Raw genomic sequence first — 26,560 nt, forward strand, 5'->3', positions numbered from 1 at the left:
TATTCATTTTTTAATTCATTTTACATGTGAGCATTTTTTCTAATATGCCATGATACAATGTTATAGAAATGTATTAACTTCTTTCATCTCTCTCTCATGCATAAATACATCACACACACACACATAGCTCGGGTCGAATGAAAATATATTGCTGACTTGAAATACATTGAGAGGAAGACACTATGGTTGGAACAAATACATTGCTAGTGCAATTTATTTGGTTTGTTTTCTTTCTTGCTGACTTTATTAGTTTGTTTCCATTTAAACAAGTTACAAAATGGCTTCATTGTAGATTTATTATCTCCTTTCTAACTTCTTTCAATGAGGTAACCTGAAGAAACTGAAACAGAGAAATCTGGTTATATATGCCAGAGCTTGGAAATATCTTTGGGTTGAACGCATAGGTTGGTGACAAAAAAGGGTGAATTTATAGATTTAATATGCTGGCCAACTTAAGCATTCTCTCTACTGTTTCATCTGCTTATTTTCTTCTTCTTTTTATGAATCAAACTTTAATTCATGCACATTTCTACATTGTTTTCATGTGCATTATGAATATCTTGGGCATGACAAAATGACACTTGTAGCATATGTAGAACATGTCAGCTCATCCCGAGATTTCATGGATGACTCAATGTTTCTCATCATGTAATCTGAAATAACTTTCACTGATGATATGATTGGGTAGGGTTGAGTCAGTATCTAGACGAGTTTGGTCCTTGTGGTCATAGTTAGAATTAGCATAAATACATCCAAGGCCTCTATGGTGATAGCGGATGACTGACTGTAGGTTGTCATTGTTGTCATGGAACTGATCATTCTAATACCTGTAATCACTTACTGTAATTACTGCTTTTGTTGTTCTGCATTGCCGGAGGTGTCAAACTTGCATTAATAGCCCAATACTCTTGGCAGGCTGGGCCTTACCGGCAGGTTAGGCCTGTGATTTGTATTAAAAGCTTAGAGCTCAACAAAATGTATCAGCTTGCTTTGTGTAACTTTTGTAATGTGTTTGCACACAGATATTATCAGACCAAACCTTTTGGCTGTGGAATGATATTGGCTTAGCTCCGACTAAGTGAAATCCTATTCATTCCTGTATGTTGAAAATTATGAATGACACTGTTCAGATTTCCAATTAATGTTGAAAAGTTGTGATAACAGAGCTTTGCTTGATGAATTGTTGGGGAAAGAAATCCTCATATGGATTTTTCGCAGGGTGCATTTGGATTTTGAGATGAGCATTCTTGTAAATGAGAATTCTCACTGGCCCTCACAATTTTATTTTGTTTAGGAACTCACGAGAATCCCAATTTCACCATTTTCTCATGAATTCCCCAAATCAAGGACAGAAATATACCTTCACCATTATAATTTAATTTACCATTTGTAAAGGTGGCAATTGTATTTTTTGAACCTTCAGGTGTCATTAATTTTATCTTTTCTTATGCACTCACTTCTGAATTCACAACTAGCAGTTAGCAATTACAAGCATATTTTGTTTTGGAGAATTGGTTTTTTTATATGGGACGGGGATGGGGTGGGGGCGGGGGTGGAGGTCCAAAGTCTCCCCCACCATGGGGGTGGACCGGGGATGAAGGTTACATTTTAGAGACGAGGCGGGGGTGGAGACCTTGTCCCCCGCCCCGGTCCACTGCCATCCCTACCCTCAAGGAAAGCTCTCCCAAAGGGCCGCTTCGAGTAAGGCCTCCTTAAAAGATGACAAAATCATGAAGAATCGCCTGATCTTTTCAGGAAAAGACCAACGGGGCCTCTGCTTTGTGTTTATTCAACCGCGAACAATGATGTAAAGGGGTCGGGTCAGATTTTACACTAATAATAGAATCCTACATAGACTGATTCGGTCTGAAGTCCGCCCACGGATAGCGACGGGAGAGATCTTATCAGATCCAGTTCCTATCAGTCGTCACTCATTAGTAGGGGTGCAAATGGGTCGAACTCAGACTGGGTCTTGCCATCTCTGAATCTGAATCCAAAATATAAATAGTAGATCTGAATCTGTATATGAATCGGATTCGAAGAGGTAAGGTTGAATCCGAATCCAAAATACATGCCATAATACTGGATCTGGCAAATTTTGAATGAAAACTAACTATTTACATGTAAAAAAAATATGATCGGATAATATTCTGAATCGGATCAATTATATATCCGAATTAAAATGTTGATCTGGATCTGAAAGTAATTCAATTGAACTGATCCGAATGTACATTTCGATCATACTTAAAGGATCCATATATGAAAAAAAAACATGTCGAACTCAGATCAGATATCCAACCATATTTGATCCATTTGCAGACCTACTATTGTGGTTTCGAACCATGATCATCTCATGTTTGATGACAAACCTTGATTACCCTTAGCCAGAGAGGCATAGCCCATGAAGGCATACGTTTTTTTTATTATTTACACGGAGAAACTGCCCCTATAAGCATAGCTCTGGCTGCCATACTTACTATATCGTTGTCTTGGCAGCATAAAATTTTGTGGGCTTGACCCTTTAAAGGCATAAGTTAAAATATCTTTATAAAATAATAACAAAATTTAAAAAATATAACAAACAGAAATGTATACATGCATATAGAATTAAGCAAGGTGAAAATAACACAATTTGTACTTTGTTAAATTATTTTTATTTAGAAAAATTGATAATACTTTTAAAATACTATGACTTTATTAGAATTTATTGCTTGTTCAACATATCATGATAAATCACAATATTTTTCAAAATATCGCATCTGGGCTTTGACCTAGACAGGGGTGACTGTCTAGCTTTACTTAATCTAAGTTTGGATGCAAAAAAATAGTGTGAATATTGTTTATCAGATTAACATATGGGAACAGCATATGCTTGACTAATTGCATTTGCAAGGGAAAGTATTTGCTACCCTCATTGGTAAGAAACCCTTTAGTTGGAGTGAATGTTTTCAACGTAGTAGAAATGGACTATTGTATCTTATTTTTTTGACATAAAATTATGTTTTCTTTTTTATAATTGAAAATTCACTACATTGTAATCCATTAATTTTCTACCCCCCAAAAAATCCAACATACACGTCCGAGAAATATGATGTAAACCATTCAATTTCTACTAAACCAAACAATGTTGACCACGCTTGGAGGGTCAAATGTGCAAAAATAAAAATAAAAATTACAGTTTTCCACCATGATGACGAGGGTAGCAAACCTTACCCTCATTTGCAAGGGCTTACCAAAATCAACTGAATGAATTTGGGTTTGTCAATTAACAAACACAAATCCATTCCATACCATTTATATTTCTTTACCGGGAAGTGAGTTGGGTGGACCTAGATTCCCGAACCGAACCGGCATAGCTAGCTGGGTTTGGACCCATAAACAATTGTTGGATCTGTCATCGGGATTCCTACTCATATGGAACGGACAAGTAAAGGGCATCAAAGAAGGGGTCAGGTCCAAGTTAGACCCGAACAACGTGCAACTCAGATGCCACCCACTGGGCTACAACTTAAAGTATTTTTTCAGTTTTAAATCTGGAAACGTTTACTAAAATACAGGTACAGGTCAATTCGGACCCGTTTGCATTAGGGCTGTCAAATGGTCGGGTTTACCTGGACCCGACCCGTACCAAACCCTATAAGAAGACTCGATTAAGACCTGGGTCTGAACCCAAAGGCCCGATTAATATATTGAGCCGGGTATAGTTTATGAAATTTTAGACCTGACCCGAGTTCCGATTATGACCCATAAATTTTTAATGTAAAACTGAAAAAAATTATTATTTTACTGCATATGGCCCAGGTCTGGTTCATGTAGTTCTTATTGGGTCCGGGTATAGTTTCTCTTATGGTGAGTCCGATAGTTTCTCATTAGTTTCTCTTATTGGGTCCGGGTATAATGCCTCCTGTCCTTGGTAGAAGTTAACGAAGCTGAATTGGTGGCCAAACGATTCAGGGCCGATATCGATACTGACCACATTGCCTGGGCGTAGTGGAACAGAGGCTTCAATTTTTGTCAATTCATGAAAACCGAGGCTTCATTTATAAGTAGATTTTTTGGCTGATAGCTAGTTTTTTATGTAAAATTTATTTATAAAATATAGTTAGATTTTCATGAGAGGAAGCTTTTTCCCAATTGTTGTCAATAAGCAGGCAAGAATGCAAGAATGTGAGCTTCCATGATAAGTGTGTTACAGTACACAAGTGAATCTCTAGTAACATGTTACAGTCACAGAAATACTACAATCTTAAAACCATATAACTAAGAGTTGATCAGAACCCGCCCATATAACTAATAATCGGGTTCTGCTTTTGTCCAGTCACGAAAATAAGATCCCAAAATCTGGACCCGCATAATTTAAAAAATATATATAGTGGATGCCCAATCATCGAACGAAAATCAGGCACGGCCAGAGTGTTTGAGTTATTATAAGAGGACATTTAGATGGTCTTTGACCGCACTAAATGTCTGGGCAGAAAAAAAGATTTAGTGACAAAGACCGCCGCTAAATCCCTTATATCATATGAACGCGTGAAGCATGCGTGCCCGATGTAACATCAAACTCGTAGAGTTCGACATTATGCCTGCCCTACTCTCTTTGGTTGCCTATGTTATATATATATATATATATATATATATATATATATAGATAGATAGAGAGAGAGAGAGAGAGAGAGAGAGAGAGAGAGAGAGAAGTTGCCTATGGCAGCCTACCTCAAGTTGTTTTTTCCAAATATGACTGCCCAGATGCATTCAACATGATCGATTTGCTAGAAAAACAACACTTGGATTGTGTTTTTTCAATAAAAAATATATTTTTTAAGCCTCAAAATATTTATGATATTTATACAAATTTTACGCCATCCATTTTTAAACCTACATTGAATGATGCAAGGATTTATTCCTGTAAAATCAAACACCTGGAACACATCTGTACGGTCAGATTAGAGAAAAACATGAAAACTAACCACTCAAAAGCCCTGTAGGCTAGGGATGGCAGTGGACCGAGGGAAAGCGGGGCCCCGCCCCGTTTGGACTGGGGGTGAAGGGTATGAAACGGGGATGGAGGCGGGGATGAAGGTTAAAATCCATCCCCGTCCGCGGGTGGAGGCGAGGATGGATGTGCACTTTTCCCCGTCCCGCCCAACCATTTTTCCCCGCAATATCCCCGCCCTGCCCCGCCTCATCCCTGTTTGAATCGGGGATGGAGGACATGAAATGGGGATGAAGGCGGGGGTGGAGACCTTGTCCCCCGCCCCGCCCCACTGCCATCCCTACTGTAGGCAGAGGTAAGTACGGATAGGTGTAGGCAGCTACTCCCTACTTTATATATGAGAAGGGAGTAGCTACCTAAGGGAGTCCATCATGACTGAAGGAGGGGTTTCCAAGTTTTTTTTCTCACATATGACCATACAGATGTATTTACATAGTTGATTTGCTAGGAAACGACACTTGGATCATGTTTTTTTTTTTCGATAAAAGACATATAATACTCAGGTTGGGTTCGGGTCAACCAGAACATTATTCGTGACAGCACTTTCCATGGCCATACCAGGAAAATTGGGTTTGGGTCAGGTTGGGTACTCAATACAAACCAAACCAAACCAAACCCGTTGACATCCCTAGGGTCCGGTGGGGAGGGAGGGGGATGTATGAACTCATTTTGATAGGAAAGCTATTTTTTTGCATTTATTACGTGGGTCTCACCATATATTTTTTATAGACATGTTTGTTTTACCTTTTTTGTAGCAAAGAGACCTTATTTCCTATGAAAGAGAGTCCCTTTCATGGGAAAGGTTATGAAACAAACGCCCCCCTAAATGTCCCTAGCGATAATCTTCCTCACCTTGATCAGAAGCAAAAGCAATCATCTAACCACAAATGCCTCTTGAAATGATACCATGAGATATCAGTGGCGCTTTTGGTATTTATTGTCTTATAAGAGCTTCAAGGCTATCATAACATGTAGCCTGTTAGTGTATATGCAAATGGAAGTATAATGATAAGGGTGGGTACCAATGGAAGTATAATGATAAGTAATGGTATTTGAATTTGGATACTAGATATTTTGAGTTCTCTCCATTTGATGAACTAGCCTTGTACAGTATAGAAAAGCATTGACATCCAACACGAGTTTGATTTATTGGGGAGCAACACAGATCCATACACGACAACCAACATCGCCCAAAAAGGAGAGAGAGAGAGAGAGAGAGAGAGAGAGAGAGAGAGCACTCATCAAACGTTGATTGCATTACAGGCAAGAAACCAAACTATACATTGTGAAAAATGACTGACAGAGAGAATAAAAAAAATATCAGCATCACAAAGTACACAGTAAAGCTCATGCCACTCAAAAGATACATGATGCCCAGAAAACAACTGCCACTACCAAAAATCCTAAACACTCATATTAGACTTCCATACAACCATGAAATCTAGAAACTATATAAAAACCTTAAAGTCCAATTATACAACCAACAATTCTCAACTCACCTTTCAATCTGAATCACTCGAACTAGAACTAGAGCTGGAGCTAGAGCTAGATGATTTCTTATGTTTTGATTTCTTGACCTTTGACATTATGTTCACTTCATTTGAATCATCTATCCGTTTGCTGTCTTCAGTCATTGAATTTTCTGGGTTTATTTCAGAACTATGGCAGGTTTCCTCTTTATTAACTCGATCAGATTCATTCATCTCTTTGAGCGAATGAACTTCAACAACAACAGGTTGGAGATTTGTTTCAACCTGTTCTGGATCAGATATCTCAGCATCAGAGTGTGTTTGTTTCTCTTGTTTTTCAGTAGGTTCACTAAGAGTGGGTTCTCCAGGATCCTGTTTGCTAAATGGCTTCAATACCAAGTCGATATCCTCAATAGTTCTTGCTTCAAGAACTTCCTGTGCTCCATGATTATCAGGCAAATCCAGAAACTGTTGGACATCTGCATGAGAACCACACTTTTCGCAATCTCCTCCGGAAAGCTGCTTCAACACTGACTCTATGTCATCAAGAGATCTGGCTTCATCAACTTCCAGTTCTGATAGATCATACCGCACTTCCAAATGCTCTCCTGCAGACCCACCTTCATAATCCATTTCATGTTCAACCAAACGATGAGTGTTCGGTTTGCTAGCCTCTCCTTCACAGAACTGTTTCAAAGCAAGATTAATGTCCTCCACTGATTTTGCTTCGAGAAGCAACATCTGTGTCAAGGAACTTGTTTCATCAGCTTCTTTAGATTCTTCACCGAAATGCATTTCCAATTTCTTCTCTGGCTTTTGCCCAGAAGGCATCTCTTCTGCAACTCCAAAATCACCAATTGTATCCAATTCTGACAGCAAGCCTTCATCAATATCTTTGATGAATTCAACCTCTCCTTCTCCCATGACCCAGACATCATGGTCAGCACCCAGGTGCCCATGGGAAATCCCAGTAGCATCTAGCTGATTCATTTCATCATCCGCAATTGAAGAATCTAATGTAGTCTCTTGAACCCTTGATGTTTCCATGTATTCTTCCTCTGCAACACATTGTTCAGTTGCATCTGATGATGACACATGGATATGATTTGGTGATTTGTCATCAAATACACTTTGCTTTATTTTAGAATTGTCATGTTCCATGTCAGCTGAGACTGCTGATTCTGGAAGTTCCACAGGCTCCAGTAGATGTGAACCAGTTAATGCAGTAATAGAAGCAGAGGCGTGATCCACAGAAACAGCATCATCAGTAGATAACTGCACATAATACTTGTATACATTTCGAGCTTCATAGGATTCTATCACCTGCAAATCAGGACATATGGATTATTTCATGCTTTGAAAATCTTCTAGAAGATCAATAGAACACAAACAAATGCTTAAGGAACTGACCTTAAATGCTCCTTGATTATCAACAGAGGTCAGACAAAGAGATGACTCATCTTCTTTCATATGCACTACATCTGATGCTAATATAGTTTGATCATCAAGCGGTGACGAGCCATCTGGCATGGAAATGACAGCAGAATCTGATTTCTCCTCAACATCGGAGGAATGGGCATCAACATGGACAAAATCTTCATCATCCTTGGTAAGTAATGGCTGACATAATTCAGAAGTATGAGCAACCCCTGAATATTTGACAGAGCATGATGGGATTGTTTGGATCTCACCAACATTATGACCTGCATCTTCCAAAATAAGCAGCCCTTCTGTTGTTGGCGGTACCCATGCAGGTGAATCAGAAACATTCAGAATTGCCTCCATCTCCGTTGCTGGCTTTTCTAGTACAGAAGAATCTGGTTCTATTTGAATTGCCTGAATGTTCTGATCTTGAACTGCTGGTAAGCCAACTTGTATCACATTAACTTCTTCAACTACTGGGGCTTCCAGTGACCTCAACTCCATCTCCTCTACCACAAACAAGCTTGATGATGCCTTCCATGAGCACTCCTCTCTTGAATGGGCCTCTCCATTAGCTTCAGCTTCTTTCAGTGCCAGTCGCCCTTCTCCATAGTGAGAATGATTACTTTCATCAGACTGGCCTTGCACATTTGCAACCAATACAGACACAGCATCTGGCAAAGAATCTTCAATATCCAAGACATTTTCTGAACCAGCCAATGAAGGCATGCTCACTGCTTCACCTTCTTCATCAACAATCTCTTTTCCATACTTGTGCACAATGTGCTCTTCGACCTCCATGCTAGAAAAATCCAAGCCTGAGGTTTCCATGCGAGTCTCAGAGTGTACTGAAGGATACCAGAAAATTCCTTTCCCCATAAACAGCTCTGCTTCAGCAACAGAAGCCAGGTCAGAGTGAGATTTTTCGAGTGCAGATGGGCTGGAATAAAAAACTGGCGCTCCAACCCGGCTATCATCATCCAAGGACTCTGGTTGCACAATGTCAGTATAATCTGATGAAGAACCACTCCATAATGACCTCAGTTTATTATTTCCTTTGTCAACATTCTCCACGGGCTTTGTTGCATTGTCTTCTGATGACCTCGAGGCACTTGAATCATCAAGATTTTCTTCAAGAACATCTGATCCTGCATGCTGTTTCCTTGAAGACTCATCGAGAGGAAGCACATCATGCTCAGATGAACCTGCAGTTACATGCTCCATATGAACATTCTTTGCCTGCAGCTCTTCAGATGGTACATCTGATTCCTCTCTTTTATGTGTATCCAAACCACCATCTAAATGTGAAACATATGAGCTTGATCCTATCATGTAGTCAAAAGTTTCAGTTTCCTGGAGGTTTGCCTCCATGATTTCGGAAGCAGCCAATTCAATATCATGAACAACCCTCACCTCACGATTCCTCTGTTCTTGCCTAACCTCCATGTGGCCCACTTCTTCTGACTGGGTTTCTGGTGATGATGGATTATCCTGAGCTGGTTGAACAGAACCACAGGTTGCTGGATGAACAGATTCAACTTCATTAGGTTTATGATGCAGGCTTTCACAACCTTCCTGAAGCTCAACAGAAGAATCTGATTGAGTCTGTAACAAGCAGCTTATGTTAGACTTTGCACTTTCATTCTGATTATTGGCAAACTTCTTTTCTTCTAACTGATGCTTATCGTAAGTACCAACATGCTGGATATTTACATCAACTGCTTCAACAACATGGCCGTGAAAAGATGATATCAAAGAATTGAAGCCGTCATTATCAATTTGTTGTTTCTGGGTTTCATCATGACTGATGTCAACAGGTGGATAAACATGAAAAAATCCCCCAAAACCTGTAACAGAATTTATGGCTGACATGTTATGAACAGAACCTGTGTTGGCATCAATCTTCTCTTGATCAATACCTCCCAAATGCGATGCTCCCAGCAGATGACTTTCATTTGTATAGAATCCCTTCTGATGAATTTCCATGAATTCTCCAAGGCTTGAAGTGTCACGCATAAGCATCTCATCCACATCAGCATGTTCATATGGAAAATCAAAAGGACTTTGTTTTGCTGATGGGGTTGAGGGTGCCCTAGCTGATGCAGGCACTGATAATGCTGCCATTTCTTCCTCTCCATCACAGGGTAGATCAAAAAGGTTTCGTTTGATAGGAGCAATGGTTGGGGCTTGAAGCTGAACAGGTTCCATAACCGTATTGAATGGAGAATCATCAGTATCCAACAGTGAGATTTTCTCATCCGATTGTAGGTCTATAAGATCCTTCTCCTCCTCGATCTTTTCGTTCCTACTAGCACATCGCTTTGTCATCAGATTCTCCAACCGTTGATTCCTTTCCAATTCAGAACTGCCAAGATCCATGACAATGTTTGCATCATCCTCAGTCCAAATGACCCCCGTTATTTCCTCTTGTCCTCCTTGCTTTCCTTCCAGAACCTTGCCACCTACCTTCTCCACCTCAATACTATCATTATCATCGCCATCATTGTTGTCATCATCAGAAACAAGTTTTTCAGAAGATTCATCAGAATTTCCATCAGATACTTCAATGGAATCTAGTTGAGGGTCTACATAATCCAACAGAGGGAGAAGTTCATCAAGCATGGGCATTACATCAGCCATAGAAGTGTCGGGAGAAGAACTCTCAGCATGCTCTGAGCTAGAGTCAGACAAATGGTCATGATGCATCCAAGGCGATACCAAGGAGGAAGCAAGAGCTTCTGAAACAAAGGAATCTGGAATTTTCCTCTGATCTTCAAAATCCTCAACGTAATGTTGAATCTCATTATAATGATCCTCCTGAATCTTTTTCTCCTCTTTGGCCATTTCTAGATCATTCATTACAAAGCAAACAGCTCTTTTACTGTTTGAACGACAATAAAGTTTGCCCTTGTTTGCTGAATCCTCTTGGCTTTCACCAAATGTCGAGTCTTCAACCATTTTTCTACCATGAATGTCTCTCTCCAAATGGCCTGTACCCAACTCTAGTTCTTCCCTTCCTTTAATATGTCTAGGAGTAAAGAACACATCAGCCTCGCTCGTAGCGCCTCCAGGCACAAATTTCTCCACTTTCGGTCTCTCCACAAGGATGCTAATCCCACTCTTCTTCGCTTCTTCCGCTTCGCAAGATGGCAAGGGCTCCCCACCTTTGATTTCTCCTCCATCATCACCCAAGTTTCTATCCTTGATTTCCAATTCTTCAATGGTATCGATCGCATTTCTTTCCTTGTCAAGTAGGAAAGCCTCTACCTCAGAATTCCCATCTTTCTCAATAACAACACGATCAACACTACCACCAACTTTAAGAGAAGAGATCACTTGGGTCCCTTCTTCTTTCTCTTCTTCAATGATGTTGGGAATATGTGGTTGCCCAAAACTCAGAAGCAATCCAAGAAGAACGGCGGTGCATATGATCACCGGCGAATTCGAAAGCAGGAAAAAGAACACAACAGGGGAAGATCTATACAACCACACAAAGAAAACGACCATGCCCACAACAAAAGGGTATTCAAGCACAGCTCTATAACACATCCTACTGAAAAAGATCAGACCTTCCTTAGCGTGGAAACCAATCTTCTTGTAATCAATATCCATCTTCATCTTTTTTGCTATTTTTCCACAAACTGATACCCCCCTAGATAAATAAAAGTAAACAATCCCAACAAAGGCTAATCCAAAGAACTATTTACAGACTTCAAATATCAGAAACCAGACAGTTACGGATTTCAAATACCAGGAATCAATAGACACTCATAAAAAATAAATGATGGAGTGTCTCCTAAATAAGAGAGGGAGGAACCAACAAGAAAAAGAATGAGAAGAAAAACAGGTTGGAGTAAAAAAATTAGCTTCTTTTCTTGATGGGTGTATCAAACAATCACAGATACGATGACATTAAAGTCTGCAACAGGAGGAAGAGATGGACTTACTTGGATTGAAGAGGGTGGTTTCTGGTGACCTCTCTTTTTCTTTCTTTTTTGGACTTTGAACATCAGAGATGATCATAGGAGACGGTGGGAGTGTTTTTGTTAACACAAAGAAGGCACGAATGGACAGCTCTTATGTAGGGGCCAGCCATGATCAGTGCCTTCCATTTTCCACCACCTTGACTCCTTTAGCTTCGTAGCCTCCATGAATCGCCGATTTTCCTTTCAAAACTAATATTCATCTCTGTCCTCCCACTTATAGCCTCAACGTTGCTTATAATGGCATCGCTATCCTCTTCCTAACGAAGCTCTTGTTTACCAGCAGGGGCTCCACTTGATTGGTAGGAGCTGTCATTGCACGTCACCTTGTGTTTGGGACGTTGCAGGTTCAAAACCCAATGGTACTGGTGGAGGGTCTGCCTAACACCTGCTTGACTATCTAAAAAAAAAACTCCCTTGTTCTTGAGGATTCAGGACCACACGGTCCACACCCAATCGCTACGATGCAGCTCATGAGTCGGGGCATTCCAGTAACTTTGTCACATGAGAAAGAAAACAAAAAAAAGAAAGTTGTACTTGTACGTAATTTTCTAGAAAGACAGATAGGCAACACTCTCCGTATCCTCTCGGGCAGTCCTGCTGGTTTCCCTCCTCCAAGCACAGATCGCCGATTTTTTCACCGGAGATATTAATTGCCGTCCGAAAGAACTCGGTGGGCCCCCACACTCTCACCTTTCGAGCTGCTATGGGGGTCCCACGAGCCATTCTGGAAAAGTAATACTATCATTAATTATGATATTCATATTAGTCTTAATGATCTGCATTTACTTTAAGTCTTTAACAATAATCAAACATAACAAATTTGGACTCGCCCAAGGACCGGAGTCGAATCGGGTGATTCGTTATGGATTCCGCTGGTCAATGTGCAACTCAGCTCAATCCAACAATAGGTTGGATAGATCCATGAATGCAAAATGGGCTTGACTTATCTCAAGAGAGTGCCTTTTTTTTTTATGTCTGCACATTTATTACTTTAATTCCTTTTACATATGCTTTTCTTATCCAATTTATTTCTTATCGATACTTTGCAAATAAAAACATAATAGCATTAAAATTTTCAGTTTCTCATAAGATGTTGGCTGCCATTCAAGCTTTTGTCCATAGTGTCAGGAGTTTAAAATGACAATTTATCAGCTCTAAAATTCTCTTAAAATCTCCAAAAAAAGAAAATTTTAGAGAAAAATATGCATAATTATAGTTTTTAGAATATGTAAAGACCAACATCTAAAAAAATGTAAAAATCAAATACAAGTGCTTTCTAAGTTTTTGCTGCTGATTGAAGTGCAAAGGTGTAATAGAGTGTGGTAATAAAGTCATTATATATCTTTTTAAATAACCAAAGAGTCATATTTGGAAAATATATATGATTTTATCAGTTTTTATCATTTATCAAAATATCTGTTTTTTTTTTATGATATTTTTGAAAATATTAAGAACATGAAATATGGGCCCTACTAGGCCCAACTGACTAAGACCAGTGTGGTCAAGCCTCTGATTCTGGGTGGGGTTTCTTCGTGTAATAAGAAAAAAAAAATACATCCATTAATTGTGACAACAGACAGCCGTGTGGACTTGGTTTCTACGCTCCAACAGTCTGCACATTGACCTCCACAAATAGATCGATTTTCTGTTCTCATTTGCTTAGCTAGACCGATACGGTTCACCTATTCAGAAGTGTTTCGTTTCTTTTATGGTTAGTTAGTTGGTCTGTTTTGCTTTTCTTGGTAGATCCTTCCACAATTTCAGAGTTGTAAGCAGCTCATAGATTCTCATATTTCATGACAAATCATTTCCACCACTAAATTGGTGTTAGAAGGGAACTACTTATCTGGAAAAGTGGGATAATTAAGCTACAATATTGCACTTTGGTGCATCCAATATCGATCTCAGATTATCCTTCTTTTTTACCAATTCACATCATGATAAATAACAATATTTTTGAAATAAATATTTGTTTTTTTGGGTATAATATCAGCTTGGCCATATTTTTCAAAATATCGATCGGCATTATCTGTGACTATGTTTATGACGACTAAAAATGTCAAAGATCAATAAATTAAGTCAAATCCTTTGAGTGTTAATGGCCTCCCTGCTAAGTAGGGTTTGTAAAAAAGCCAAATGAACCAAACAAAGGATGTTGAAGTTCAGCTTATTCTTGTGGCGCGCCAAGCAGAAGTTGGTCTTATGATAAGCCCGAACTAAATGAACCAAGCTTGAGTTGATTCGTTAAAAAAAAACAACCACATTTTGAAAAATAAAAATTTAAAACAATAGAATTTAATTAGACTCTAAATCTAGTAAGCCAAGTTCAAACTGCCTCATTTACAAAATAAATACATTGTCTCAAAGTTGTAAGCAATAACATTAGATTTGATCTACAAACATATTTGCTTGCAAGCCAAACACCTCAACCATCCATATTGTATGATATACAATACATGTAAAATATATTTATTGCTACTTAACGAGCCCACACAAGCTCAACCCAGCTGAAAAAGAGCTGCTTGTCCTATTTTATGAGTTTGAACAAGCTCTTTACAAGCCCAACACAAATGTGATGATAAAAATGGTTTGCATGTCATAATCCTTGTGGATGGTAGTGGATCAAGGGACAAGGTCTCCTCCACTCTCGCCCCGTCTTAAAATCCTACCTTCCCTCCCTGCCTCTATTCCCCAATGGGTTTTGATTTTAACTTTCATTACTGTTTCATGTCCTCAATTCCTGGTCCAAACTAAGCTAGGTGGGGGGCAGGCCCGGTTGTTCTGTCCACTGCCATCCCTATGTCAGCTTGGACAAAATGCTTTTCTTTTCTTTTCTTTTGGCCGGTGGGACTGGGACGGACAAAGTAAAGAAAAAGAAATATTCCAATGCAAGTGGTTGGTAGGGATGGCAATACTTTGAGCCTTTTGGCCATCACCAACCAACTTTATAGGATTGAAGGACACGAAATTATTCTCCTTTTTTCTTTCTCTTTATTTTTCTTTAAAAATCTTTATTAGTTAATTGTTCCGGTCACCTGCCGCCTTCAGCCTTCTCGAGAATGGTCTGAAAAGGTACGATGGATTCCAACCTTCAGGATAAAGCTTCGTAGGGAGTAATTTAACGGCAAATGAACTTAAAGGTTTAAGTTAAATACAGGACCGCCTTTGAAAGATGGGTCGAATGATGCTATAGTTTAATAGTAGATGGACTTTAAACTTTAAATTCAATACAAATTTTAAAACAAAATAACCAGTGTACACACAACTGACCAAGAACAGAGCCTTGTGAATGATGGTAGTATAAGATTGACCAGAATCCTTCATTTTTTTTCTAACGATATATTCTAACGCCTAAATAACGCATTGGCAGTGTGAACGACAAAAATAGCTTCTAAAAAAATCGCATAATAAAAATGTTTCTATTTAAATCAATTTTATCCTCAAATTATTGCACTAGTTGTTTAATGAAGGCATCATGCTGGCCATAAAGCGCCTCCTATACTCACATGCATGCCTCTTTTTACTTTTTAAAGCCCTGTAAATATATATTTTTTATTATATGATCACAAGGTCCGTGCCATGGCTAATTCAACATACATGAAGCCGTTGCTCATTTGGCCATAATTGATTAAGTTACTTCATAAATTGCACGTCTACGTGAATAGTTATCGCATCTCGAGATATCTTATGGTGCACAACTTGCCCAAATTTCTTAGTCTATGTCCAACAAGGATCCAATCATATTTTTTTTTGAGAGGAAAGAAAAGAATTATGTTAACATAAGAAGAATGGTTCGAAGTTGTAACGATGAGGCCCCTCGAGTCTGAGTTTGTGGATGTTAGTTTTTAGAAAAAATATTAAAATAACCTCAAAATTAGGCATTTTTTTTATATAGCAATGTCTCTGTCACGAGCTGGGAAGCAAAGGCCCTCGTGACGTAGCTTCGGGCAATCACACACCGAAGGCAGGCCTTTTTAAGCACACAAGCAACGCACAACACACGCACACGAGCGGAAGCAAGAGTACGCGTATGCACAAGCACAAGAGAGAGAGAGATGCAAAAAGCTTCTTTATAGATACTTGAAAGCAAAGTACATCAAGAGGGGAAGAGAGGGTCCGAATACACGGGGTACTTAGGCCGTAAGGCCTTGTGGGGCAATCTAGAGTGCCAAAGAAGTATACACATCAGAGCAAAAAGGTGAAAAACATGGCAGTCCGGAACACGCTCCCCCGCCTAAGTTGGCGCCGTCCTCGACGCCAATTGTTCATGGTAGCCTTCTACAAGCTGTCGATGCTGAAACATGCTGCTGGCTTTCTCCCAGGTGGCTTCACATTCTGGCAATCCCTTCCACTGCACTAAGTACTTTTTGACTTCCCCTAGATAGTTGTTGGAATGGTTGAGGATGATATCTGGATCTCTGTCTGGTACACTAACTGTTGAAGGGGCTCGCTGCGGAATCAGAGCACGTTGAGGCATGCTTCGTTGAGGATCTCCTTCATCTTCGTGGAATGGCTTCAGGTTGCATATATGGAATACCGGGTGCACTTGAAAGTTTGCTGGCAAGTCCAGCCGGTACGCCAAGTTTCCCACACGTTTGATAATGGTGAAGGGGCCATCATATTTGCGAATAAGGCCTCGGTGGTGGCCCCGAAAGATAGTTGTGCGGTCAGGAAAAAGCTTGGCCAACACTTTGTCTCCAACTTGAAATTCTGCTGGGCGACGCTTCTCATCTGCCCATTTCTTCATGCGCTTGGTTGCCTTGTTTAGATATACCTTCGCCAACTCTGTCTGATCTTGCCAGTTTCTGACAAACTGGTATGCATAAGGTGCTTTTCCACGTCCTCGCGCAGCAAGGGAGTGCGGAGTCTGCGGCTGTTGTCCAGTTGCGACTTCAAATGGACTATGGCCGGATGACTCGCTCTTTTGAAGATTGTAGCAGAATTGAGCCGCATCAAGTAAATCAACCCAATCCCTTTGGTTGGCACTGACAAAGTGCCGCAGGTATTCCTCCAGCATGTCGTTTATTCTCTTTGTCTGTCCGTCAGTTTGGGGGTGGAACCTTGTGCTGAAATGCAAGTTCGTCCCCATTAAGCGAAACACTTCTCGCCAAAACTTGCCAGTGAAGCATGCATCACGATCACTGACGATGCTCTCTGGAATTCCCCAATGTTTAATTATATTTCGCACGAATAACTTTGCAGTATCAGCGGCTGAGCAGGTGGCCGGGGCAGGCACGAAGATAGCATACTTCGAGAACCTATCCACAACCACATAAATCGAACTGCAACCTTGTGCTTTCGGCAAGCTTACAATGAAGTCCATGGTTATGCACTCCCACGGGCGACTCGGCACAGGTAGGGGCTCCAGTAGTCCACCGAGTCTCTGATTGCTGGGCTTGTCTTGTTGGCAAATCAAGCAAGTCCGCACATAGGCATCTACGTCATCGCGCATCTGCGGCCAGTAAAATGCACGTTCCAACAATGCCAAGGTCCTCTGTTGTTCTGGGTGACCCGCCCAAGTAGTATCATGGCACTCGTGCATCAAGCGCCTCCTCAAGGTATCTTGTCGCGGAATATATAGATGATCGCTCGCAGCGCGGAGCAAACCATCCTCTAGCCAGAATCTCCGCGTCTTTCCTTCCTTTACCAATGCAATCAATTGTTGAGCCATTGGGTCACTTTTCGAAGCTTCTCGCACTTGTTCAAGAAGGTCGCTCGTCGGTTGGCTCACACTGCCCTCCCAAGCGAGCAAAGCTGCAAGTTCCGCCTTTCGACTCAAGGCGTCGGCCACAACATTGGTCCTGCCTGGCTTGTACTCAAGGACCATATCAAATTATGCCAAGAAATCCTGCCAACGTGCTTGCCTTGGACTCAGCTTCTTCTGAGTTTGGAAGTAGCTTGTCGCAACATTGTCAGTGCGCACAACGAATTGTGATCCCAAGAGATAGTGTCTCCATGTGCGGAGACAATGCACGACCGCCAACATCTCGCGCTCGTGCACCGTTTATCGACGTTCAGCGTCATTCAACTTCCTGCTTTCAAATGCGATGTGATGTCCTTCTTGGAGCAACACCCCACCAATAGCAAAGTCAGACGCATCGGTCTGCACTTCAAAGGGTTGCCGACAGTCAGGCAACTTCAGCACTGGCTCCCTTGTCAAGGCATGTTTTAACCCATCAAAAGCCTTCTGGCAGGCATCAGACCATAGCCATGGTCTATCTTTCTTCAACAGATCTGTGAGCGCAGCCGCAATCTGCGAGTATCCCTTGATGAAGCGTCGGTAATAATTTGCAAGCCCCAAGAAAGAGCGCAACTCAGGAACCTTAGAGGGCGGCTCCCATGCTTGAATAGCTTCAATCTTCTTGTGGTCCATTTTGAGAGTGCCTCCTCTAACAATATGCCCTAGAAAATGGACTTCCTTTTGACCGAATAGGCACTTCTCTCGCTTGACATACAATTCGTGGTCCTTCAAAGTCTGAAACACAATCTGAAGGTGTTGAACATGCTGCTCCATCGATTCGCTATACACCACTATGTCATCCAAATAGACGACGACAAACTTGTCGAGGTGCGGGTAGAAGATCTTATTCATTAGGGTCGAAAAGGTAGCGGGCGCGTTCGTCAAGCCAAAGGGCATGACAAGGAATTCGAATGCCCCATATCGCGTTACACAAGTAGTCTTTGCCTCATCCCCTTCTGCAACTCTCACTAGCCAGTAGCCCGATCTCAAATCCAACTTAGAGAAGACCTTCACCTTTCCAAGTTGATCAAACAAGTCTGCGATCAAAGGAAGCGGGTACTTGTTCTTCACCGTCATTTTGTTCAGTGCCCTATAGTCGACGCACAACCGCTTCGACCCATCGTGCTTTGCTTGAAAGAGCACGGGCGCTCCAAAAGGAGCTTTGGATGGTTGGATGATTCCTGCTTCGAGCATATCATCCAATTGTCTGCGTAATTCCTGCAGCTCAGGAATTGCCATGCGATAAGGAGCCATTGCGGGTGGCCGTGCACCCGGTATTAATTCAATCTGATGATCTACCTCGCGCCTCGGAGGTAGCTTCTTCGGCATCTCGGCGGGCATAACATCACCGAACTCCTTTAATACTGACGCTAAGGCCTCTGGGACATCCGCGACTTTTTCTACCTCACCTGTAGCCCGGATTGTGACAAGAAAAGTCTTGTCACCACTTTTCATGCCTCTCTTCAACTGGAGCGCAGACACCAAACACTCACAAGGCTTTTCTGTCATCGCAGTAACCATACAGGGCTGACTCTCACTCTCAAAGCTGACAACGTTGAGGTGGGGCATCGGCACTGCCTTGTTGCTTCTCAAGAATTCCATCCCGAGGATGACTTTAAAATCATCCATGGGTGCGACTGATAGCGCAATCCTTCCTGACCAGTTGTGGATCCGCACTGGTACATCCCGAGCAACGCCATAGATGGCTTTAGCCTCTGAATTAACCGCTTTCATGCGGCTCTCTTTTTGTTCCCACTGTAATCCCAACCGTTCTGCTTCTTCACGCGAGATGAAATTGTGCGTGGCACCCGTGTCCCTAATGCCTTGGTAAGTCTTCCGTTGAGCAAAAGTTTTAAATACATCAATTCTTTGCATACCATCGGTTCCACACTGGTTGCGACCTTTACGGCATTCATCATCTGCATTGCGCCAACTGTTGGCGCTTCTGCAAGTTGATCCTCTTCCTCACCCTGAACAGCATTCGCAACTCGGGGTGCGCGGTTATCTACATTCCCTTGACCGCGGTTTCTATTGGGACATGTATCCTACCAGTGATCCCCGTGGCAGATGCGACAGTCGCGGCGCCGATAATTACCACCTTGGAAGTTATTCCAATTCTGATTATTATTTTGGCCATCTTGACGGCCATGATTCTGCTGGTTTCCCCGACCAGCATTTTGTCCTTGGTCATTTCTTCGATTGTCCCTTCGGTTGTTGCGATCATTTCCCTGCTGTCTGCCTTGAAATGCAGGGTCATTCCTATCCAGCTCGGCAAGTTTCTCTGCAACCGCAAGCGCCTCAGCTAGTGTTGCGGGGTCATGCCGGATAAGTTCTTGGTTTGCCCATCCTTGCAACCCGTTACCAAAGTAAAACAACCGATCCTCATCATCCATTCTCTCCACTTCCAACATTATCGAAGAGAATGCCTTGACATAGTCATGTACTGACCCTGTATGTTTCAATGCCAATAACCTTTTGCGGGCCATTTTCTCTTGATTTTTAGGTAGAAAGTAGTCTCGCATTTCCTTCTGGAGGTCTTCCCATGAGGTTATAGCAACCAATCCCCGTCGAACATCACCTAAGCAACGTCTCCACCAAAGGGTCGCTTCATTCGCAAAGTACATTGTTGCGGTGCGCAGCCTATCTGCGTCCTCTTCTATCCTCGCAGCTTCTAGAAATTCGTCCATCTCGTAGATAAAATTCTCGAGATCCTTTGAGTCCCGCGTGCCTTTATACTTTGCGGGCTCAGGTAGCCTGTAACGTGGTCTCTCCACATATGTCGCAACACCGCCAGTCGGGGCAGTTCTCAACTGCCGCTCTAACTGTTCATTCTTTCGTCGAACAACATCCAATTCAGCAGCCATGATGTTGAACCGACCCAACAAATCATCAAATCTGGTGGAAAAGTCCTCCACCGAGTAGTTAAGTTTAGTGGCAAGACTTTCCACCGAGTCTTCCACTCCCTCTACTGCTGTCTTGATCTCTGCATTGAGATCTCTGAAAGCAACACAAGTTCCATTAACCAACTTCTCCATTTTAGTCACTGACCCAGTCAGCTCCGCCACATCGCGCGAGATGGCTGACACCCGATCATCGGCCATGAAGTCCTCTTCAGCAGGAACCACACTGCTTGAAGGAGTCATGGCAATCTTCTTCGGCGCCATTGTCACTCCCAATGTCGACAAGGCTCTGGTACCAACTTGTCACGGGCTGGGAAGCGAAGGCCCCCGTGATGTAGCTTCGGGCAATCACACACCGAAGGCAGGCCTTTTTAAGCGCACAAGCAACGCACAACACACGCGCACGAGTAGAAGCAAGAGTACGCGTATGCACAAGCACAAGAGAGAGAGAGATGCAAAAAGCTTCTTTATAGATACTTGAAAGCAAAGTACATCAAGAGGGGAAGAGAGGGTCCGAATACACGGGGTACTTAGGCCGTAAGGCCTTGTGGGGCACTCTAGAGTGCCAAAGAGGTATACACATCAGAGCAAAAAGGTGAAAAACATGGCGGTCCGGAACAGTCTCAATACCACTATATAAAAATATTCATCCAACATCACATGTCAAACCATCCATATTCATTAACTGAAATGTTCAAATACAATTGTAGGATTTGCAAAAAAACTAAGGTTGATCTTTAGTTTGAGATTTGGGCGATTCGTGGTAAGTAAATATTTGCAAATAACTTTCTAGATAATAAAATACAAGTTTTTTAGTAAATGCATCTTGTTATGTGATCATATGTGCTTTAAAAGTATGTTGATTATTTCATGTATATGAATAGATCAACTAAATTGTATACTTAAGAATTTACATTTATGATGCTTTCAATAAGATGCATGAAGATTATGGCATATATTATATATATATTTTTTTATCACTTAATCGTATCACGTAAATGTTAACAGATGATATCACTTGTATTATGTTTGTGCTTGTTGTAAAAATAAAAAAAATGGTTAGATACATCTAGTATGTTGTGAAAAGTGTAAATAAATGCTAGGTTTTGAAAAAAGAAAGTAGAGTTCTAAGGTTATCAGAAAACTGATTTATTATGAGAATGTCACACTTATACCTTTAGAGGAGTATTGTAAGTGTTGTGGCATAATTAATTGATAATGTGTCTCTGTGATGAATTTTTATCCCTGAAACTATATCTTGCACATATGATTATATGTCGAACATTAGTTAGTGGATATATATTTAAAATTGTATTATACACTAACATTGGAAAAAAAAAGTGAAGGAAATGAATAACACACTTAAGATATCAACACAAAGAATGATAAAAAAAACTCTACTAAGAAGGATATGGTTTAGGGCTTTGTTAGAGGTGTGTGTACCTCAGTTGTACCTGAGATTTTTGAGAAATTCTTAGGTAACCCTTAGGGGCTAGAAACATTGCCTATTAGACACAAGTAGAATTAGCATGAACCACAAACATTGGGGGTATGTATAGCTCATCGAACACCTTGGATGCAGGTATAGCTTCTCGGGCTATTCGGTTAACTATCGATGAACATATTGGGCTCTCCGGCTTGCAATTGGTGAGCAAACTGCAGTTATTGTAAGTTCATAGTTTGGACCGGTTTAGACTATGTTGTAGTGAAGTGGTTAATATATTTGTTTAACACTCGTAGACTATGGAGTTGTCTACATGGGTGGTTATGCTCAACAGGCTATTTTCAGAATAACCGATTAGTATAAAGTACAATATTGAGAATGTCTACTCTAATAATGATGATGATTTCAGGAAAAATAATGAAAAAACAAAAAACAAAAAATAAAATATATAAACAACATGTATGCTAGTTAGAGAACTAAACTCAGACTATGAGCTTAGAGCTCAATATAGTTGTAACGATCGTATCTTATATTTGTAAATGAAATCTTACTGAGTTTTAGACTCTCCCCTCTCTTAACTCGACTAAGTCTGGGCAATCCCAGAACGAGTCACCTTATCCGACTTGCCTCAAACGTGATTACAACTGAAACAAAGAGCAAACACTCCCTGTCTTGCCTCTATCCGACCTGACTCGATCTAGAAAAAAAAAATCTAGACCAAGACGGTCGATGTTGCAGGTCGAGATAGAGAGCCTGACTCTCAATCTTGCCTTGTTTAGGTGACTCGACTTAGTCTGGGTGAAGCTCAATTCGATTTGGTTTGTCCCATGGGCCGAAATAGAGAGATCGAGCTCTTTGTCTCGCTTGAAAACCCAAAAAGAAATTAAAAGAAAAGAAAACTAAAAATTAAATTAAGAGTAACTAATTTTTATATCCAACTAAACTGCTTAAACTCCAAGATTTAACTCATTTACTTATAGTTGAGAAATTTCTAATTTCAATAAACTCTAAATAAGATAACTCTCATAATATAGATAAACATCCTAATTAGAGAGAAATGGGTAGGTGTTAAATCAAATATTCTAAATGATACATGCTAAATGGATTTTTCTGCTCTTTCAATGTTTTTTTTGAAATTCTGACACCATAAATGTGTTGAGCATGGTCAATTTACAAGGAATCCATACCTGAATCACGTGTTTTCGTGTGTTGGAATCAAACACTTCAAGAGCTGATCCCTATAAAATCACGTATATAGATCACATTTGTATGGTCAAAATTTAAAAATAAAATAAAATAACCCTGAAAAACTCATTTAATATGTATCATTTTAGCATATTTCATTTAGCACCTACCCATTACTCTTTAATTAGATATGGATCCAATATCTAATTAAATATAATTTATAAAAAAAAAGTCTAAATTAAAATATGGATCTAAATGATCCAATGAAACCAAGTTGCTTGGCTCCGCTCTTGCATCATTCTCTCGGCGCAGGAGAAGACTCACTCTTGAGTTTGGTCCTGCTTGCATTTTTTCAGTTGTGCTAAACTTTGTGGGTTATGGACCCACAATATGGTATCAAAACTCTTTATTGCTGCATAAGGAGCCTTGTTGGGTCGGGTCCAATATGCATGACAAAGCCAGAGATATTCTTTCCAAACTATCAATAATTATATAAGATGCAGCCTCCAAAGTGAAAGCATATGATTGAGACAAAAATTCGATTCACTCTGAATGAACCTTATCTATAGCTAACTGTGGAAGCCCATATTGATCCAAACCGATCTAGTCAAAGGTCTGAAGCATGCTTGGGTTAGGCAAGATGGGTTTATTATGTTAGGCTGTTGATTTGAAAGTATGGCATGATCCACTACAGTTTAAAACTGGTTCTAAATTAATTTCGTTAAGGTCCAATTGAGGTTAAATTGGAGATTGAGTAACGATTCTAAAACAGCTTTGTACAGATCCAACAAATTGGATTTGGACTCGTTAAGAGATATTGGTTCCAAATATAAAATATAACTGGATCTGGGCATTTGAAAAGTTTTGGATACAGTTTTAGGGAGAGTTTATTTAGGCCAAATCCTAACAGGGTTTTATCTAACCGGGTTTGGGTAAGTTTTGGACCAAAAGTGAATGGTGGTTGTTTCACAAACCTGACCACCACATCAATAGATCCACCTTGATCCAATCTATAGTTTATTTTAGACCTTCACACTCACAAGTGATTTGCACATCTCTTCACCATCATCTAGATATTTCCCGAAAATGCAATAGTGGCTAGAGGATTTTTCGATGCTCTAAGATTCTAAATCTACTAGAAGGTCCACTCCATTACAAGAATCCAATAAAAAACGTCAAACTTATCACCATACTTAATATGAACCCAATACTTTAACCATTGCTTTGCAATCCATGGTGGATGTTTGGATCCTTGACTTTTAGGTTACTTTTGGCTTAACATGGATTTGATGGGGTTAAGGTCTGGGTTAGGTTTGGATAATGGATTTGGTTTTGATCTAATTGGTTTAAGTAGGCATTATATGGGATTTGGGACAAGTTCAGGTCACTTGGGATCGGGTTTGAAGGATTTTGGGCAAGGTCTAAGTCACACTGGGTCGGTTCTAGGTTTGAGCACTGGGAACTGGTCATGAAAGGCTGTGAATTGGTCTATGGTGATAGAATATTTGAACTAGTTCGAAAATGAACCGGTTCGATTGGGTGAGGGCGAGGGTCAGTGGGAGCTTGTGAGGGACAACATAGAGAGAGCAGATCAGGTGATCTGCATGATTTGACATCCTCACCGTCCACAATGTACACAAGGACCTGAAGCATTGGACGGTGAAGATGTGAAATCACTTTCTTAAAGTGATTTGACAGATCATCTGTTGGCTAGCGGCGAGCCTTCAGCCCTCTGACAGCCTATGGTTCAAGGAGGCCAGCAGTGGGTTGCACTGCACCACTGGTTCCAGCCCTTCACAACTGGTGAGTGACAGCCGGCTGTGCTTTGTTCGGCAGGACCCCTTGCTGAGCTGAACAAAAAAAAAAAAAGATACCTAACTACAAATTTACAGAAAAAGCTACCTAACTACGAATGTATCTAAGAATGCCTAATAACATTTAGAAAAAAGTAAGAAATTAAAAGAAAATGTAAGAAATAACAAGAAAACTATATTTCCCGTAGTGGATTTCTCATCTACTTATAGACGGGAAATATCCAATTCAAATAAACTCTAAATAAGTTAAGTTTCTTAATATAAATAAGCATCCTAATAAGATATGGATTCAATATAGATCCAATATCAAGATATAATCTATAAAAAATCCAAATTAAAATGTGGATGTAAAATGATCCAATGGACTTGGGTTGTTCGGCTCCCTGCATCACTCTCTCTCTCTCTCTCTCTCATATATACGTATGAGATAATGAGAGAGAGAGAGATTTAAACAAATGTTGCATTATAAATGAAGTCTTTCTTTTTGTTCTAAAGAAAAGGAGAAAAAATTCATTGAAGCTCATTAAGGCCCGAAAAGGGTTGAGGTGGGACTTTTGGAGCTTTCTAAAAGCGTCCATAATAAGTTGACACAGACAGGATGGTGCGATTATGCGCATAGTGGCAAACGTTTTAAACGGCAAAATTCTCGTTTTGTAAAAACTCGCGAGAAATTGAAAATTTTTCATAAATCTCGCATTTTTTTCGGCAAAATCTCGACAATAAATTAAAAAATATAAAATTTAATTTTTATAAGAAAATGTTGATAGAAAATAAAAATACATGTTTTTTTCGCGATAAATAGCCGTTTAAAACGTAAATATCATGTTTAATTCATGATATTTATGTTTTTTCATAAATCTCGCAAGATTTTGAAAATCTCGCGAGAAATTGCCATTTTAAACTTTCAGGCAATTTTTCGCAATATTATCGCGAGATTTATGAAAATCTCGCGATATTTGTCACACTGATTATGCGAAGGAATTTTTCAATTGAACGATCGAAAAGATAAAATTTGTGAACACCACCAACATGGAGCAAATGATTGAGTGACACGTCTTCGGGCGCGTTTACTTGCATTTCAATCTTCAAGTAGGGCTGCCAACAGGTCCAGCATTTGATCCATCAAGTCTGTCCAAATGACTAGTTGTTAGACACTTAGGTGGTAAGCGGGGTCCTGTGTCAAGCTGAAGGCCCAGGATCGAATCCCTCAGATACATGGGGGCCACTGTTTTCTGGCAGGGGTCCGCCCAAACCCCAGCTTGCCTTTAAAAAAAAAAAAGGACACTAGTTGTTAGATTGAGACTCGGTTCGGGTTTTGTTGAGTCAAGAAAATGAAATCTCAAACCTGAATCCATATGATTTATAAAGGAGCTCTTTCTTTTTTTACGAAAAATGCATACAAAAATACTCCAGTCGAACCAGATAGGGTCAGATAATAAAAAAAAATGATAACGCAAACCAGATCCACATATTACTGGGATCGGGTTCGAGTCAACTCTAATAATATTCAGGTCAGCATCTTTTATGTCCATACCCGAATTTTTGAGCTCGTGTCAGGTCGTTACCCAATATAAACCTGACCCATTGACAAGCCTACTCTAAATATC

General features: G+C 40.4%; 1 protein-coding gene across 1 annotated transcript; it reads right to left on the reverse strand.

Moving 5' to 3' along the window:
* Window positions 1-6,394: 6,394 nt before the first annotated feature.
* LOC149814086 (uncharacterized) lies at window positions 6,395-11,496 on the reverse strand. The gene is made up of 2 exons (XM_089989876.1): window positions 7,873-11,496; window positions 6,395-7,785 (listed from the first exon to the last, which is right to left on the reverse strand). The coding sequence occupies exons 1-2, from the start codon at window positions 11,494-11,496 to the stop codon at window positions 6,496-6,498; spliced, it is 4,914 nt and encodes a 1,637-aa protein (XP_089846002.1). The 3' UTR covers window positions 6,395-6,495.
* Between the last annotated feature and the right edge of the window lie 15,064 nt (window positions 11,497-26,560).

The sequence above is a fragment of the Nuphar pumila genome, chromosome 15 (genome assembly GCF_984573655.1).
Source record: "Nuphar pumila chromosome 15, dmNupPumi1.hap1.1, whole genome shotgun sequence".
Classification (NCBI taxonomy): domain Eukaryota; kingdom Viridiplantae; phylum Streptophyta; class Magnoliopsida; order Nymphaeales; family Nymphaeaceae; genus Nuphar; species Nuphar pumila.

Bases quoted from the DNA above. Each gene is read 5' to 3' on its own strand.
- LOC149814086 (XM_089989876.1), bottom strand. From the start codon at position 11,496: ATGGATATTGATTACAAGAAGATTGGTTTCCACGCTAAGGAAGGTCTG. The intron at 7,786-7,872 runs GTCAGTTCCTTA...CCTGATTTGCAG, and splicing joins ATAATCAAGGAGCATTTAAG to GTGATAGAATCCTATGAAGC.